This window comes from Typopeltis vanoorti, chromosome 21 (genome assembly GCF_054136105.1).
Source record: "Typopeltis vanoorti isolate ZY-2024b chromosome 21, IOZ_Tvanoo_1.0, whole genome shotgun sequence".
In the NCBI taxonomy this organism is placed as follows: domain Eukaryota; kingdom Metazoa; phylum Arthropoda; class Arachnida; order Uropygi; family Thelyphonidae; genus Typopeltis; species Typopeltis vanoorti.
In genome coordinates, this window is record NC_143569.1 from 20198599 (window position 1) to 20218589 (window position 19991).

Genomic DNA, 19991 nt, shown 5'->3' on the forward strand with positions numbered 1-19991 from the left:
TTTGTATCCTCCTCATCTTTACTATACTCTGTTGTCATCCTCACATTTCTGGCAATGTGGTCCCCAAATTTCAGATTCTTACCTACTATATTGTCCACCAGATAACTTATCTCTTTCACTCCTTCTGTGAAAGAGAGATAATGGATCCTCAAGATATTCTCACCACTTGTCCTGATGTTTGCCTTCAAAATTTCAAACCTTACACTTCACAACATTGAACTGGGTGAACCTTAACCTTACTTACCCACTAACTTTGTTTCATTTGCAAGTTGTATATCCCCATTTAAATCTATCCCAGTATTATTGACATGTAAGTCATACAGATCCCCAAATCATATCACTATTGACTTCGTTTTTCTGGGATACTGCTGCTCCATGCATGTAACTTGCTGATACCTATCAGACTACAAATCTCTTATACAACCTCATTATTAGTAGAGATGTATGAGGTGTGGCTATTAAATAACGAGGGCTGGTTGCAAAAATGTGGTTTATTATTACAATTGTACAACTTCATTGTTATTCACTTCAATATACTCCTCTCCTCTATCTATACACCATTGCATACAAATTTTCCATTGTTGGAAGCAGTGCTGCAAGTCATTAGGTGTTATAGTACTTCAGTAGTGCTGCCATTTTCATCACATGGAGCTAAGTCTGGCGAGTAAGGTGGATGGTCCAACACTGGGATCTTCTTATCAGCCAGATACTGTTTTGCAGACATTGCACTGTGAGCTGGAGCATTGTCCTGATGGAGAATCCAAGCATTGTTCTTCCACAGATCGGGGGTCTCTTCTTCCTCACTTGTTCTCTCAGCTTGGCCAGAACCTCAAGGTAATAATGTTGGTTAACTGTCTGACCCTCTGGTTCCCATTCACCCATTACCATGCCATTGATATATAAAAAAAACGACCAGCATTTCCTTCAGTTTTGACTTGCTCATTCTTGCTTTTTTCATTCTCGGTGACGCGGGAGTTTTCTAGTGCATCGATTGTCTCTTTGTTTCTGGATCTTACTGGAAAATCCACGTCTCATCACATGTGATAATCTTCTCCTGCAAGTCTAGCTCTGCTGTCAGCCGTTCCATGATGTCAGTGCAAATTTGTTTCTTATCAATGTGCACCATGTCTGCTATCATCTGAATGCTTAATCGGCAATCGTTGCGGACAATTTCATTAATTTTTACAACGGTTTGTTTGGTTGCTAGCTTGACAGTGTGACCTGGCTGTTTGTCATCTTCAATGTTTTCTCAACTTTCAGCAAAGTGTTTATGTCATTCAAACATTAGTGCATTTGACATTACATTATCACCGTACACCTGCAACAGTTTCAAACACTCAGTTGGTGATTTCTTCAATTTCACAAGGAGTTTGAGATTAATGCACTGCTCAAGTTTAATGTTAGACATTATTCTGGCAAAGCGACTTCACACTTGTTTCTCCTATAACTGCCTACAGACTAACTATGAGCTACAGTGAACAATGCTTATCTCAACTGCTTCTAGAACCCTCAAGGTCATTCACGGTGCAAGCACATCCTGCTGCTATGAGTACATGATTCACAATGCACCTTGTCTCGTTATTTAATAGCCACACCTCGTATTGGTGAGAATGAAGTGCTTGTGAATTCAGAGAAGTGTAGTAGGGATGATTGGAATGTAGAAATAAAAATGCAATCTTTTCTTCCATAGTTACATGCTGATCAGCATTCATTTCCATAAAATATAGAGACAACTACCATGTTAGATGTTAGAGGAATGTCAGATGGACGGGGAAATGGAGAAGTTGAGGTAGACAGGACATATGTCAGTTTCAACATCTACTGATATAAGAGAGTGGATGTTTTTTTTTAAATAACAGTTTAAATAAATGTTTTTGTTTCTAGAACACCTTGAGGAAAAAATATTCACTTTTGAACCCAAACCAAAAATTTGGCTAAGATATGTCGATGACGTATTTGCAGTCTGGAATCATCCCGAACCTGAATTACAACTGTTTCTAGATAAAATTAACCTTCTTCATCATCGCATCAACTTTACGTTAGAAAAAGAATCTCCACAGGGTATCTCTTTTTTGGATTTACACATCCAAAGAAAAGAAGACGGTTCCATCGCCACGTCCGTCTTTCGCAAGCCTACATTCTCAGGTCGCTACATTCACAGTTCTTCTGCTCATCATTCATCTCAGAAATCTGGCATTATTAAATCACTAGTTTCCAGAGCACACAACTTCTGCTCCTCTGTAGAATCTTTAAACCAGGAATTAGAAGTTATCAAAAATACAGCCATCCTAAATGGATATAATCCCAAAACAACTCAAAAAATCATCAGTCACTTCTGCATACATCAAACCAGTCAGGAAGAAGTGCATAGGATTCCCGTACCTTACGTTAAAGGCATCTCAGAACGTCTTTCTAAAATTATGAAGAAATACAATTTTGCCACTACTTACAAACCTATCAACCAAATTTACAACTTATTACCTTCTCTTAAGGACAAATTCTCACCCTCGATGTTACCTGGTGTTTATTAGATTCCATGCTCATGCAAATTATCCTACTTTGGACAGACAGGTAGGTCTGTTCAGAAACGCATCTCGGAACATCAAGACCACATTCATCTTCTTAAACCGCAGAAATCTGGCCTCTCTCAACACGGAATTGAAAATCCAAACCATAGGATCCATTGGGAAAAGGCTAAACTTTTACATAGATCTTTATTTAAACATGAACGTTTATACAAAGAAAGTTCTGAAGCCCTACTACACAGACCAAACCTAAACCGCAACGACGTTCTTACTATTCCTAAAGTATGGGAAATTATCATACAAAATTGTGTTAAATAATTAACGTTTTTTTTTTTTTTTTTTTTTTCACTACTTTAGCATGTTATGCATGTTTTCATGAGATTCTATTGTAATCATGCGCTCTAACTGTATGTTATTCCTAATTTTGTTTAAATACTGTACTGATGATGTCCTAAGATACTTAGGATGAAATATTTACAATTAAATAATTTTCACTGTGGTTTATACGTATTTCTTCTAATTAAGAGTGGATGTTGAAAGTAGTAGTAGTGACCATGTGTATGAGGGTGGGCACCATAGGAATGCAATGGCCTCAGTGCAAGAGCAATGCTTGAGTCTAGAAAAATATATAGGATGAAAACAATGAGATGGCTTGTGACTTCATACCTGCCATAAGCCATCTCATTGTTTTCATCCTATATAGGATGAAAACAATGAGATGGCTTGTGGCAGGTATGAAGTCACATCTCAGAGTTGATATGCACAAATGTCTGGGGTATCAGAAATAAGTGAAACAAAATTGACACATTGATTGAGTTAATTCATCTGAAAATTGTGGAAATGTGAACCATGGTTGGATGAGGATGATATCCTGATAGGAATAGAAATGGAAGGGTATGGTGTTTTTTAGTGAGAACAGAAAATATGCAAGAAGAAGGGTGGGATGGGGGTACTGTTGATAACAGGAGAATTATGCTTGAGCAGTAGTTTTGAGACAATATGGTGTGAGGTGGAGGTTACACAGGAACAGATATTTAGTTGATTGCTGTAGGCTAGAGAATGTGAACGTGGAGACAAAGAAATGTATTGACAAATTAACTTAGCAAACATTAGAAGGATTATAATTATGAATGATTTTAATGATAGTAATAAATATTGGAATTAAGAGGGCATCTAGGAATAAGGACAATGAATTTCTTGAGTTTATCTTAGGCAGTATGTAACAGAGAGCACACAGACCAACAGTCTCAGTATTGATCATATCATCAGAAGATATGATTTTCTTCAGAAGCCACATATTCTTCCCTGACAGAAGTGTGAGGGAAGGATATGTATTAATTGAGTGATTTAACAGCAGCACTGTCTGAATGCATGAGGGTTGCTTGAAAAGTTTGGTAAATTTCCAATAGATGGCAACACATTTGTTCATTCATACCAGTGTTGGCACGTATCATCTTTTTCATGACCCCTGGCAAAATTTTAGCCACGTGCAATGTGTAGTTCTCATTTGGCAAACATTTAAAATGACCATTTCACATTTTTCATAAAAATAGAGAAAACCAAGCTTCATGCAGTGATAAAAACACTTATATTTGAAAAAGTGGACAGCCGTACGTACAGATCAAAGCCGAGTTAGAAGTTGTTCATGGGGACTCTGCACCCATTAAAGACTATTTCTGGATAAATGAGTTTAAACATGGTCATGAGTCCATCGAAGATGAAGCGTGCTGCTGACACCTGACTAAGGTCACTAAAGGAAATAATTGACAAAATCCTCTATATCATTATGGAAGAGTGCCGAGTGAAAGTGCATGAGATTGCTGAGTTGTAGGCTTCTCAACTGAACGGGTCTATAATATCCTGCACAAAAAGTTGCACATGAAAAAGCTGTGTGCACGTTGGGTGCCGCAATTGTTGATTGTCGATCAAAAATGCATGTGAAAAGACATTTCAATGCAGTGTTTGGTGATGTTTAATCACAATTTGCAGGATTTTTTGCATCAATTTGTGACCATAGACGAAACTTGGATCCACCACTGTACCTGAGTCAAAGGAGCAGTCAAAACAGTGGGCAATGCCCAGTAGATCAAGAATTATCTAGCAAAGTAGGATTTGCCTTGTTAATAATAATAATGTTATTAACAAGGCAGCAGGAATTGATGACATATCACCATATACCTTAATGGGAATGTTATAAGAAGTTAACAACTGCCTTGGCATACCCCTTTAACAAGTCTTGCATCAGGTCAAGTTATTTATTTAGTCTCAAAGGATTATAAAACAGGGTAAAATTATTCCACTTTGCAAAGATGATGATAAAACTGAGGCTACATATGATAGGGTCTATTTGTCTGGAGTTGGTGTTGGAGTGGTTGATGAGAGTTGTTATCCAGAATTTGGTTGATAATAGTAGTATTCCCTTGATGTCAGCATGGATTTGTTAAATGGGGAGGGTTATGGTTTAGCAGTCTACTTATGTCCTACAGCAGGGCTGTCCAAAGTACTGCTCATGGGCCGCATGCGGGTTTTGATTTTCCTGAGCGAAAAAAGAAAATAATAATTTGAATCGAACGTATCAGATATTTTAATTCTATCACTAATCGATAATCTTGATGTTGATAATTTTATTTGGTGTTTTTACATCACTATATACCCACGTGTTTTTCAAATATTAAATATGTCAAAGAAGCGTTCTTACACTGTTTTGTTCCAGTGTACATGCTCCCGGCGCTCACGGGGAACGTGAGCATGCAATTAGTGTTGTTCGTTTGTTCAACTTTCGCAGTTGTGTCACTGCTGCTCTTTAAATTACTGGAGACGCATTGTGATGCAGCCCTCGAATCCATTTTTTTTTCTAATGTGGCCCTCGGATTACCTAAGGTTGGATAGCCCTGTCCTACAGTAAGGCAACAGATGCATTGGACAACGGAGAGGCATATTCCATAGCATATTTCAATTTTGAAAAAGATTTTAATAAATTGTTGCACATAAAGTTATAGTTCTTAAATTTAGATTTCTTTGAAACATACTGGATTAAATTTAATGAATTAGATAATACAGCAAAATTAATTAGAGGTTATTAATAAACGTTTTTACAGCTCATATTTCTCTCATTTTATACTAGCATAATCTCAGCCACATATAGGACAGAGTAAACAATTAATGTAACAGTTTTCAAATAACATAAAAATTCAATTCTGTTTAGTTGGAATTACGATGAGAGGAATTTAATTAATTTACTATATGTTAGTGTTTTGAATAACCATCTCCCATAACCAAGAAGTAGACTTAAAATTCTGTCTTATGGAGATTTGGCCAATGTAGAAAGTTCTCAAGATTCCTAAAATTATAAAATGGTGGTAATAGGGAGGAATGGCTAAGGGGAGGTATGGAGAAGTCACAAAAGAAGTAATATGTAGGACTTGTTATAGACTCAAAAATAAACTTTGTGTTTGTTTATGAAGGGCAGAGCAACAAAATCGTTGCATTGACCAAGTGCATTTACCAAAGAAAAAAAAAATTTTTTTTTTTGGTAAAAAACTACTAAAAAGCTACTTAGGTGGCGCTTTTTGGAATTGTCAGTTAGTGCTTAATTTTGAGCTTAATGTACTGAGGATGCCTGTGACACACAGGCGAAAATTATACTAATAAATAATCTTTCTACGTGAGTTTTTTCCGTTATTTATTGTGTACCGAAGTGAGACATGGTTGGAAGAGGATGACACTGGGTAAGGTAATAGAGATAGATTGAAGAGGAGTTATGCCTATGCAAGGTGAAAAGAGAAATAGTGGCAGTGCTTTTGAGGTGGTATGATATGAGGATGGACAGGATGAAATATTTAGTTTGATGTTGCTGTAGGCCTGGAAATGTGGAAGGCAGTGACAAGAAAATATGTACACAAATTAGTCTAGTAAAGAAAAGAATGATCATCATTTTGGGTGACTTTAATTATGCTAATATTAACTGGAATGAAGACATGTCCTCCAGGAGAAAAGAGAATGAATTTTTAGAGTTTTTGAGGGAGACTATCTTAGGCATTATGTAACAGAGGGGAAATGAGGATCAAGGGGTCTTGGATTTGATCATCTAATCAGAGGGTGTTATTATATGGGGTGTTGAATCTCCCTCCAGTTAGTGAGAGTGACCATGAAATGATCAGCTTTGTAGTGGCCAGCCATATGAGGACTTCTGTTAGAGAGGAATACATGTGAAACTATAAGGCTGGTGATTATGAAAACCTCCGGAAACAGCTTGCAGTATCTTGGAATGAGGAATTGGATGGAAAGGAAATCAAAGCTGTGTGGGTGGGCCCTACTCAAGAATTATCTAGTACAGGCATGTCTGAATGTATTTCAATGGTCAGGTGTGAAATACATGAATGATGAAGTTATGCATGCAGTTGGGAAGAAGTGATTACAGAGGTAGCATCTTATGTTGCCTCCATAGTTGACCAAGTGTGTACTTTATCTTTGATGGAAGGAAATAAGGAGAGGTGTGTTTAACTTGGAAAAAGGAGACTGGAATTTCTTTTAAATATGAGCTACTTTTTCTGAAAGATCTTTAATGTTTGGAAGTAAAATCTTAGTATAATTTTCACCAGAAGCTTGTTTATGTTGATAATTACTGAGTAATTTGTTAATAGTATGTCCTACTCATTTGAGTTGGAATCTCTTTAATATGATTATTTTGATATGTAAGTGATTCTCATTGAAAAAAATATTACTGGCTTGATTGACAAAAGTTTTGGTGATATTAAGCATCTGATAGTTGGATGATGTGAGTGTTAGATTGTATGCATCTTCTAGTATATTCCCATATACAGTATAGTCTTCATTAAAGTGTAATCCATGAAATATATAAAAGTCCTTTTCCATCAAATTCACTGCCTATATCCACAAACTGCACAACCTATACTTGGACTCATGGCAATCATGGCTCTTTTTCTTAATCCACTATAATCATATTACGTCGTGAAACTTTTCGTTTTCACTTTTTCCAGTAATAAGTCATATTATTGTTATTAACTGCGTAATAAATATCAAATATAAGATAGCTTATATATATTTTTTTCCGCGTGTTGCAGTTAACTATTCAATATTCAGATATACTATTCAAATAGTTTTTAGTTTTTTTATTGTCTACAGGTGGCAGAAATTACGATTAGAATATTACTGTGCCATCTTGCGATGGTTCCTGACATCAAAAAGAAATTACGATTTTCAGAAAGGTGTCGTGCTAGTAGCAGTAAGATGTAAACCAAGTTGAGCTTTCATGTCCTCTTTCATTCTATTCTTGTCACTTTTTAAATTATTTATACTAATTTCTCTATCATTCAAATGTACATTTTTACCTGCATCTCCATTCATTTAATCATATCATTCCACTTTTAGTTTTAATAGGACCACTTTAATGGCAAAATAATGGTCTATTACATTAAGTTATTCTATTCTATTAGCTAGCATGATCACGAATAGTGTCAATACACAGAATCAAATATTATTATTATTATGTATTATTATTATTTTGTGACACTTCCAAGGAGTCCAACAACTCGTCGAGGGAGGGAACCTACTCTACAGTTCTCCGACTCCACCACATCCATCCATCCATCTCCATCAGCTACACTAATGCCATCTGCTGCCCACCCACCACCCTCGCTACTAGTATTTTTTGTCTGAAAAGTGCGTGTGTCCTGAAGGCTGATTTGTCTGTATGCAGGATGAAAAACCCGAGTTTCCAGGAGAACCCTGCTATCTCCATATGAGATCAGCTAACTCATCTTCAATTAAAAAAAAAACTTATAAGGAATTCAACTGTTACGACAAGAATCAAACTTAGGCCTTTTTCCATTTGAAGCCTACTGTCGTTCTTTCAATTGCACTATTTTTTTTTAAAGACAGATTTATTAACAACTGTTGCAATTATTTACATCGTGATGAATTATAACATCAAAATAAGATTGTTATACTATAATTTTAATCAAAGTTGGTGTGTTATATTACAATGTTTTGACTTCCTTTTCTTATAAACAGGGAGTCTCATACCTGGTAGTTACATATACATTACTTTCTATTGCATTATTTTTTTTTATTATTAGCTCTTTTTTTTCCTCTTAGTTGCATTTAAGACACTCTGTTCTTTATTTAAGGAATGCATAGCAAATTATATTAATTTGTGAATATTAAATTATATTCACATATACCATATATATCATACTTATTATATATATTTAACAAACAAGAAATTCATTTAGATTCAGAATATATTTCTCTTCTGTACATAGTGTTTTATGTCAAATATATGCTAATACTCTAGATATAGTCACTAAAATATACTATCTCTGGCAGAACAAGTTATCAAATTACTGCACATGCCACAATATACAGCAAAGAGCTGCATTTTATCGGACGCTATATTTCTTTAGCGGATGCTATATTTTAACACTAGAAACAACATCTGTACACAACATCCAACAGCAGGAAGCTGTCTGTTCTATGAAGATGCCAGAGATAGGAATTCCACAGACACTAAATGACTCTGAGACATTTGTACTTAACACTTGAGTTTTTATTAATTTTGTATATAATTTGAGGATGTGCCAGTTTACAAGTTAGAAGAAGCCAATTTTGATTTGTTGTGCTGAGAAATGGAAAGAAAACAATGATGAAAAAAAAAACAAAAAAACTGGCATGTCCCTTCCACTTCCAGAACAGAAATAATCACTAACTGTCAAAATACAGATGAAAACAAGCTTACAAAAGGACACAGTTCAATTGGGAAGATGTTCTATATCAGAACAGTCTTTAAAGTTGTATAGCAGTTTCCCATAAAAATTTTACAAGTGACTTTCTCAGTAGTCTTTGTGCACTCTGTTCTCACAACATATAAACACATGAGCAAAATCGACAGAACACTTAAATTCTAATAAACAATCATTATATTCCTTCCATTACTCGTGAATGATTCAGCAGTGAGCATTTCAGATGAGATAATGACCACAGTTGTGTCCAGTAGTCAAAGGTCTGCTGTAAAATATTCATTCCTGAGAGTCAATCAGGCTTATAGTAACAGCACATCACAGTTACAGTTTCACAAAATCTCTCTATATATAAACACAGTTTATGTGAGAGGGCTCAGAGGAGAGTGACTAAGTTGGTGAGTGGTGTAAAAAATGCTCCTTACATTGATAGATTGAGAGCTTGTGGATTACAGAGGTTGGTTGATAGGCAGAGAAGAGGGGATATGATAGAAACATTTAAATTACTTAAAGGTTTTTATAAGATTGATCCAGGGGAAATATTTCAGCTGTGTGATAGTGATGGAAGAACAAGAGGTCATCCCTGGAAATTAAGGAAAAGTGTGGTTAACAAGGGTGTGAGAACTAGATTTTTTGCTTGGAGAGTGGTGAATGAATGGAATGTATTGTCTGACTCAGTTGTGAGTGCTTCATCTGTAAATGAGTTCAAGAAGAGGTATGATAGATATTGTTTTGATAGTTTGGGTCTTCTGCGATGAGTCTTCTGACTCCATGGAGATACCCGTATAATAATAATAATAATAAAAAAACTATATACTCTCCAAGATAAATTTTATATACCATCTATACAGTGAAATAACATTCATATACAATCATATACAGAATTTCTTCTATTATATTACAAGGTAGTTGTTATATTATAATCATATACATATACATAACTTTTATGTATGTTGCATAAAATTATGGTGTCTTTTAGTTTTTCTGATAGTTTTTTTTTTTTCCCCAGTTAAACATGAAAGACTGAGTTTGCTGTTTCCATTGAGGTAGGGGATCACTTTTTTCCTGCGTTTTTGGCGATCTGTTCCATATGACTCAGGTGCTGTTTCTTCTGATGGAAGTGAAGATCTTGGAGTGGAAATAACACAGATTTGTGTTATTTCCACTGGGGAGTGATGATGATGTCGTTCTGTTGTTGGTTAGAGAGTTCATCTGATGTAAGGTTGGAGGCTAAGTGGGCCCATTCCTCTGTAGTTTGGACTGAATTGGTCATCTCTTCCTGGATGTAGTGATGTAGTTTTGATACGGTTCTGGACTGTCTTCTCTTCCATATGCTTGGTCACACATGTGAGCCCAAATTGCATACATCTTTAGGATCAGAACTGTTCTTTGCACCCTGTTTATTTGTTTTCCTTTTAACCAGAATAATTCTTTTTTGATTAGCTGGATTTCAGAAAGCCATCTTTTAACGGCTTTCCAAGTTTCTGTTTGTAATATATCATTAGGTGGCATAGTGTTTCTGGTTCTGGGAAAAACTGGCATGTTGCATGCCCTTCAAGAGGTATGCCTTTAGCGACAATCCACATCTTGGTTGGTAGGCAGGCATGGTGGACTTTAAAGAAGAAGGATTTATATCTTAGCTTTATTGGTAGTTGAAGACATTGTTTAATACAGGACTGAGTGTGATTTGTCCTCTTCTCTATGTTGTGGTATGGGAAAGGTTGTTCTACTTAGTTTGTAGTATGTTGCTTTTGTTTTTTGACTTATTAAGGTCAGTGCTGATGTGCTCTGTCACAAATATGTATCCCTCTGCCATCTCTGTAAACATTTTTGGAATTCTTCCATTAATCTCTGGCATTGTGCTAATTATTCTGTGTGAGAGACATTTCTGTAGGAATGCTAGTGCATACTCATTGGTAAGACTTATTGTTTGCTGTTTTTGCAGTCTTCACTCTGTTGATAATTGTTTTTAAGTGGATATTGAGTAGACCTAGACTTCCAGCTTCTAATCTATCAAAGAGTGTTGTTCTCTTCATAGATTCTTACTGAGAGCCCCAGATGTAGGTGGCGCACAGCCTATGGATCTTGTCTACCCACTGCCCATGGTATGGGATGTTGTTTACTTTGTACCAGAGGCGAGAGGATAAATATGTGTTAAATATTCTTGCTTTTCCTTTTACAGATAATTGTCTTGGGCTCATGGTATTTATTTTCTCTGCAACAGCTGCATGGAGTTCTTTCCACTGCTCTTCGTATGTTTCTGGGACACTTATTTTAACTCCGATAACTGGTAACCATCTCTGATTTCTTATGCCTTGAGAAATATTTGGGTTCTTTTTCTATTTTCCTATTAGCATGCAATAAGATTTATTCAGGTTTACTTTCAGGGCAGAGGCTCTTGCAAATGCCTCTAGTAATTTCATTGATTCTTCTATTGATCTTTCTGTCTCTAGTGTTAATGTAAAGGGTGTGGATAGCTTCTTATTCATAAGTACTTGGCTTTGTGTATTCTTGTAGAAAGTTCGTAGCCAGTTCCTACATTTTGAGCCAAATCCCATCTCTGTCATAACTTTGAATATATATAAAATTATGGTTTCAAATGCCTTTTCTATATCCAAGCCTAGTAGGACACAGGGTTTATTGGTCAGAGTACAATACTCATATACTTATCTTAAATGAGTAATTGTGTCTGCTATGGTTTTCCCTTAATTGGACAGAATTTTTGTTATCATTTTGTAGTCTGTGTTTAAGAGAGTTATTCCTCTCCATTGCTTTATGTCTCTTAATTTCTCTGGGTCTGAAATTTTTGTGACAAATGTGATGTATCTGGTGCTGAATGTGTTTCCCTTTATTTGTGTTTCGTATATTTCTTGCATCATGAATAGATGCTTGAATTTTTGAAAGTAGCACTTGTAAAATTCGTTTATAAGACCATCTCCTCCTGGAGATTTCTTGTCTGGTAAATGCCTTACTGTTTGCCTGAATTCTGCTTCTGTTATCGGGACATCACTTTCTTCCATCTCCTGCTAGGTCAGGCAGGTATGATGGGGAGGAATTTGTTTCAGTCCGGTTCCTCGCTTTGTTTCTCTGAGAACAGTCTTGTGAAGTATTCATAAATTGCATGCAGTAGTTCCGCATCTTCTCGAATAATTTTCCCATCATACTGTAAACATTCAATTCTTTTTCTTTCATAATTCCGTTTTTCAAAAATCCAAGCTGTGGATATTTTGCCTTCATCATTTTCTATAGGTCTTAATTGCGCTTAAAGCCATACTCCCTCTATTTCTTGAAGTTGTTGGGTTTTAATTTTGTCTCTGATTAGATTTATTTCTTGTTTAATGTGGGGTTTGGTCCGATTCATGGAGTACAGGTTGGATTGTTTCTTTAGATCTTTCTCTCTTTCTTTGTTTTGCTGGTGTTTTCTTTTAGTGCTGATTTTTATGGCTGCAATTTTTCTTTTTCTTTTGAAGGTTTCCCAGAATGTGATTCGATTGCCTATTTTTTCTACATCTAATGTTATGTTTTGTACTTCTATGTTGAATTCTTTATTTTTCATTAAGTTCTGGTTAAATTGATACAGTGGGAAATTTCTGTCGACAAATTATTCATCAACAGAAATTGTGTGTGAATTCTTATTTTTTTAGGATGCAGGAATCCGAAGGCATCTGTTAGCCCACAATCTACAAAGGTCTTGATGTGTCTTTTCTGTGGCGCTTGTGACTCTTTCTCCTGATCAGTTGAGGGCTGTTCAACAAAATTCATCATCATCATCATCATCATCAAATTCCTGCCATGTACCCTCAAGGGGTGTACAGGATATGATAGTACTACATGAAAAAAAAATTACATCATTATTAATTTCCTATCTACAATTTTCCTCCAAATCAGTCTGTTACTTGTCAAGACTCCAACATTATCAGATCTTATATTTCTATCGTCTAAAGCACTTTGTACCGTATCAATCCACCTATATCTTGGTCTTCCTCTGGGTCGTTTTGCTGCCATCCTGGCAGAGAACACTTGTTTTGCTAATCTTTCTTCGCCCATTCTGTTTAAGTGACCATACCACCTGAGATTAGCTCTGCTAACGCATCCCTGGATGCTGACAATGTCAAGTTCTTTCCTAATATCCTCGTTTTTAATATGACACTGCCATTGATGCCATCTGTTCACGCCTATAATCTTTCTCAGGACTCTCATATCTGTGGTCTCTAGTCTTTGGTCAAGTGTTTTACTTCTGACCCAGCTCTCAGATCCATAAGTTAAAACTGGTTTGAACACTGTCTTGTATACAGCTAATTTAGTGTTCCGACTAATTTCTCTCTTATTCCATATGAATTTATTCAATTGACTTCCCACCATACCAGCTTTGCTGATTCTGTTGTCTATTTCTATATTTAATTTACCATCTTCAGTAAAAATCGTACCTAAATAGCTGAAATGTTTTACTTGTTCCACAGGTTCTCCATTCACAACACAGTTGACATTTTCAATGATTCTGCCTATTTTCATTGTCTTTGTCTTTTTATTGCTGACCTTCATACCATATCTATTACAACAGCTATTCAATTTAGTCAGAGAATCTTGCAGACTTGTAGCGGATTTATTTAGAAGTATAACATCATCCGCATAAAGCAAAGAGCTGACATTAACATGTCCAATTTTGATATCATGTTTAATACCACTTTCCTTCATAATGTGATCCATATAGATAATGAATAACAGAGGGGATAATGTACATCCTTGTCTCACACCAGATTTAACATTAAACCATCTTCCTGTACTTCCTTCAATTCTAACTGCTGACTTACAACTCAAATAAAGACTAAGTATTGCTTGATATAATGCCCCATTGACACCATATAACTGCAGCGTATTGAATAGCTTCTCTCTTGGCACCTTGTCATATGCCTTTTCCAGATCGACAAAACTTAAATACAGATCTTTGTTATATTCCCATGCTTTCTCGGCTATTTGTCGTAAAGTGAAGATATGATCCTGACAGCTGCTATTTGGCCTGAATCCAGCTTGTTCTTCACCAAGCTTTTCTTCCACAATTCTTCTCAACCGTTTCTCAAGTATACTTGTATAGATCTTGCCAGGAACACTCAGTAGGGAAATACCTCTGTAATTCTCACATTCAGTTTTATTTCCCTTTTTATATATGGGTACTATGAGAGCTCTACTCCAATCATCGGGAATTCGTCCCTCTGTCCAGGCTTTCTGAACTATGGTGCAGCCACTGTAAGACTTTAATACCACCATACTTCAGCATTTCTGGTCGAATATCATCTACTCCTGCTGCCTTTCTACATTTCAAGCCTTTGATGGCTTTTTCTACTTCAAGTATGGATATGTATTCCTGACTGCATGCCTGGTCAGTGTTTTTTATCACTGTGCTGTCATCACTGCTTGTTTCATTTAGCAGTTTTTCAAAGTAATTACTCCATACTTCAAGGATATCTTTTTCTCCCATTTTCATGTCACCTTTATCATCTCTAATTCCTTTTATAGCACTCTTTCCTCCATTCTTAAGCTTCTTCAACAACCTCCAGAATATTTTGCCACCTTCTTCATATTTATTTTCTATATTCTTGCCAAAGTCCTCCCATGACTTTTGTTTAGCTAGTTTTACACAGTGTTTAGCATTCTTGCGTTTGTCTCTATATTCTCTAAGAGCACAAGCTGACTTATTTGAGAGGAACTTTTGGTATGCTTTCTTCTTTTCCTTCACTGCCTCTTTAACTTCCTGTGTCCACCTGGGAGTTCTGATTTTTCTTATCCTTACAGACAACCTCACCACATGCCTCTCTGGCAGAATCAATCAATGTTTTCTTCAGAGTTTGCCACTGAATCTCCAAGGTTTGATTCCTGTTCTCAAACTCTTTCATTTTTTCTTCAATAATCTTTGTGTATTTTAGTCTACAGCTCACATCTGAGAGCTGCTCAACTTTTATTCGCTTTAAAACTTTCTTACGTGTTATTCTTTTCAATATGAAATTCAATTTTATCCTGCTCAAGACTAAATAGTGATCACTTCCCATTTCAAATCCTCTGTACACTCTGGTGTTCTGCACCAGGGAGAAAACATCACTATCAACAATAACATAGTCAATGAGACTTTTTTTATTCCTAGCCTCTTCTCTCCATGTGAATTTGTGCACATTTTTTTGTTGGAACATGGTAGTAGTAATAACCAGTCCATGTCCCGAGCAGAAATCCCACAGATATTTGCGATTATTATTAGCTTTGCTCTTTTCTCCAAATTTTCCCAAAACATTTTTGTATGTCTGACAACCACTTCCTACTCTGCTATTTAGATCCCCAATAAGAACCAACTTTTCCTTTTTCATTGTGTCAGTAGCTTTCTCTAGAGCCTCAAAAAATTCCTCCACTTCTACCTTAGTAGAACCTTCTGTGGGACCATAGGCACAAATAAGTCTCATTGTCCAGTTCCCCATTCTCATATTTGTCCACATTACTTTATTGGAGACTGACTGCTATTCAAGAAGATTAGCCTCATATTTTGTGTTGAATACTATGGCTACTCCTTCTTTTCCTTGATTGTCATTGCTTGAATGTAACATTTTGTATTTATTGCTCGGGAAGATCTCACCAGTTTTTGTCTTTTTTGTTTCAGTCACCCCTATTATGTTGATCTGGTACCTATCTAATTCCTCAGCTAGCTCCATTTCTTTGCCATTCAGGCTTCTTACGTTGATAGTACCGATCTTTAACTCTGGTGATGTTGAGTTGGGGTTTATTTTCAGATTTGTTCCAGTAGCTGACTTTTCGCTGTTCGCCCTGGTCCCTGGCGAAAACAACGGGGGTCTTGTTTAACCGGGCGACGCCCCAGCCGGCATGAAATTTTGTCATGTTGTACCATCATTCTATATTTTGGTTTAACATATGAATACAATTTGGTCGGCTAAATCCCAAATTGCCAGCCCATTCTCGTCCGTTCAGTATCCTAGTAGATACCCAACAGGGTGCACCACGAGAAGGTGAGGATTGGACATTAAGTCAGAAGCCCTGGTCGGTTCTCCGCATTCCTTTAAAGGCTATGTGGAGGTCTCCTCTCAGTTATACAGCTTTGACCCTTAAGCACCCCCAAAAAAATTCATATCACCTGCAATTACTGCTATGTCCTTCTGTTTCAGACTTTCTTTAATTATTTACCAAAATGTAGCTTTTTCTTCACGTTTTATTGGGCCGTACACATTCATTAACATTAGTATTTTATTGTCAAGACTTATTGCAACTTCTAGAATTCTGTGCCTGACAGAGGCCTCGTGGGACAGCAGTTGAATGTGTGGTGTCCTTTTGATAAGGATAGCTATGCCTTTCCTAGAACTGCTGCTGGCAGGTTGATTGATTAGAATGTAGTGCTATGCAAGTCTTTATTCTAGCCATGTTACTAGCTCTGGTATGTGAATTATTGTTTCCTGTAGTATTACAATGTCTGGTAATATTTTATGAATGTCATTAATCAGCAGGTTTTGGCATTCTTTGGTGTTTAACCCATTACAATTTAGGCTCATTAGCTTTATTTTGGTTCAGATTGTTGTGTGTTACAATTGTTTGGATTCTATTTCTTTCTTTATTATTATTATTATTATTATTATTATTATTATTATTCAGGCCTCCAAGGAGTCAAAAGACTCATCGAGGGAGGTCCTTCCTAAGACATAAAGTCTGTCAAGACTCATCGAGGGGAGGTCCCCCCCTGAGAAACACAAAGTTTATCATACCACTCTTTAAAGTCACTGACCTTTCTCGCTCCCACCACTCCATCAGGCAATGCATTCCACGGCTCAACCACTCTCCACACAAAGAAACCACTCCTTACCTTCTTGCTCACAGTTTCCTTTTGTAACTTCCAGGGATGGCCTCTTGTCATCACTCCTTCCCGCTGATCAACCAAGCGAAAGAACTCCCCAGTGTCAACCCTGTAACCACCTCTCAACAGTTTAAAAGTCTCAATCATATCACCTCTCCTTCTTCTATCCGCCAAACTCTGCAGTCCACATTCTCTCAGCCGATCCTCATAACTATCCTTGTACAGTCCTGAAACCATCTTTGTCATCCGTCTTTGTACCATCATTCTATATTTTGGTTTAACATATGAATACAATTTGGTCGGCTAAATCCCAAATTACCCCCTTTATATCTCTTTCTGTTTTGCTTCTGGCTCTGGTAATATTCAGTGTGACTTTAATTTTTGTTCTTCTCTGCATTTTAGAAGCTGTGTTTAGTATTGCTAGTGATTTGTTACTTGTTTCCCCTTGGGATTTAGGATTAGGGATTATTTGTGACCCATTTCAGGTTTCCTGTTTGTCATCTGTACAATTCTTTTCACTAGTCTGTTCTGGTAATATTGTTATGGCTTTCTGGAATTTCTTTTTCCTGACCTCCCCCCCCCTCTTATTGTTTGATTTAGACATTGGGGTGGTTTGGTTGGCATTTTTTGTAACCTGAAGTTTTTTTCTCTCCTTCCTTTTCATGTTGTCTATTGAAGAGTTGTTACTTCCATTGATATTTTCCTTATTTTTGTCTTTGCCTTTGTTATACCCTTCTGTCTTGCACATTCTCTTCTCCACCTTCTGTGTCTGGGGGGTTCTTCATTTTGCCTCAATATGGAGGCATATTCTACCATTGTATAAAAGTAACTGCTATACAGTTACTTTTGTTCATAATACTATGCATATCATGAGAGAGTTGAAACAAAGAGGTGCTTATGGTTCCTCTTTGGTTAACCTTTATATTAGCCTGCGAAGCGATGGTTGACTTTCGGTCTTCCTCTAGCCTGCAGCTTGGAGGTCGGGTTAGGGTCACATAGGTCACTAACAATAGGGAGCACTAGAAAACACCACTGCACTCTAAGAGGGTTAAAGCAAACTTTTCTCTACTTGAAAACAACAGTCTTTCTCCATTCTTTGATCTTTATTGTTTGAATAAATCATGAAACTATCTTATAGTTATGATTTTTAAATATTATAATTCAAAATTTCTAGTTATACTTCAATATGATACTGCCTATTTAACAAGCATGTATATTCTCTTCTTTTTTTGGTTTAGGTACGAACTCCAGAATCTTGTCTAGAAATTTTCCATCTTCAAGTGATTATCATCAAAGCCAAATTTTAACACATCATGAATTTGGATATGAAAATGACAAAATACGAAATTCCAAGCACTCTAATAAATGTTCATGTTTAAGTGAAATATCCTATCTTGGGAAACTTGGTTTATGGATGGAGCATCTTATCGGAGAGATATTTCTGAAATGGGGATTGTTTGTTGCTAGTCATCCTCTTACTGTTTTGTGCCCATTTTTAGTTGTCAGTCTTTCTCTCTGTACAGGACTGTATTTTAATTTCCAAGTCACAGTTAATCCAGTTGAACTTTGGGTATCACCAAGCAGCCAGGCTCGCCAGGATATGGAATATTTTAATGAACACTTTAAGTAAGTTTATTTTGAAATGAAATATTTTTTCATGGCTGATAGAACACTTAATGTATGCTGTGATGGATAATTTTTTCTTATTATTTTTAAGTTTTCTTTTTATTTTTAAACAATTTTAACATATAATTGAAATCAAACACACGGACTTACCTTAAAAGGAATTCATACTCTATCATCATCATCATCAAATTTGTGATACTGTCAAGTTGTTATAGGATACTAAGATAGTACAGTGTGAAACAGTTAAATTATTACTACTATAAATCAAATAATCAAAGTGAATACTTTGATTATTTGATTATAACTTTGATTATAACAAATTTGGCATGAAAATCAACAGTAAAAAGACAAAAGCTGTGAAAATAAGGCATGAATATTTCATGTTGACACTTTCATCCAAATTAGTTTGTTGTATTTATATATATATATATATATATATATATATATATATATATATATATATACACTAAGCCAACCGGGCTAGCAAATACTTCCTAGTATTGCCTAGTATAGAACAATCATATTAGGAAGGAACTTGAAATTGTTAGCAATTCAGGGATACATTAGCCAAGCTAATCTTGGTGGTAATGGTCACTTCATTTAGATCTTGGTGTCCATCTGACTCTTTTCTTTCCTACTGTCTAGCATCGAACATCAAGATTAGCTTTGCTCATGCATCCCTGAATTGCTAACAATTTCTAGTTCCTTCCTAATATGATTCTTCTGTTGATGCCACCATCTGTTCACTCCTGTAATTTTTCTGAGAACTTAAATTTAAAAAAAAAATTTTTTTCAAATTTCTGATCCACACATAAAAGGCCACAACACCTGCAGTATATGTTTTCAGTATTCCTGCATATTTTCAAAGTCTTTGCCTTTTTATTGCCGATTTTACTGCCAAATTTGTTACAGCAGTTATTCAGTGTAATTAAGGAATCCTGCAGACTTGATCTAGATTTATTTAGAAATATAACATCACGTACATACAGTAAAGACTTCAGTTTAAGTCTACAACTTTGATATCAGATTTAATGCCACTTTTCTTCATAATGTAATCCATATAAATGAATAATAGTGGAGATTGTGTACATGCTTGTTTTATACTTGATTTTATATCAAAACATCTTCCTGTATCTCCTTCAATTCTAACTACTGACCTACAACTCAAATAATGATACATGAAGGTGGTCTGAAAAGTTCTCGTCCTCAACCATACATGGCCACACTATCAGTAATTTTTTT

The 19991-nt window shown here is 35.9% G+C and overlaps 1 protein-coding gene across 5 annotated transcripts in view; it reads left to right on the forward strand.

The window, feature by feature from the left end:
* Positions 1-19991, forward strand: part of LOC150094664 (NPC intracellular cholesterol transporter 1-like) — a 672338-nt gene that overhangs the window by 138949 nt on the left and 513398 nt on the right. For all 5 annotated transcript variants that reach the window (XM_090411086.1, XM_090411087.1, XM_090411088.1 and 2 more), the window contains exon 6: positions 18362-18749. In XM_090411086.1, coding sequence (XP_090267212.1) covers positions 18362-18749 — 388 coding nt within the window. The remainder of the gene's footprint in view (positions 1-18361; positions 18750-19991) is intronic.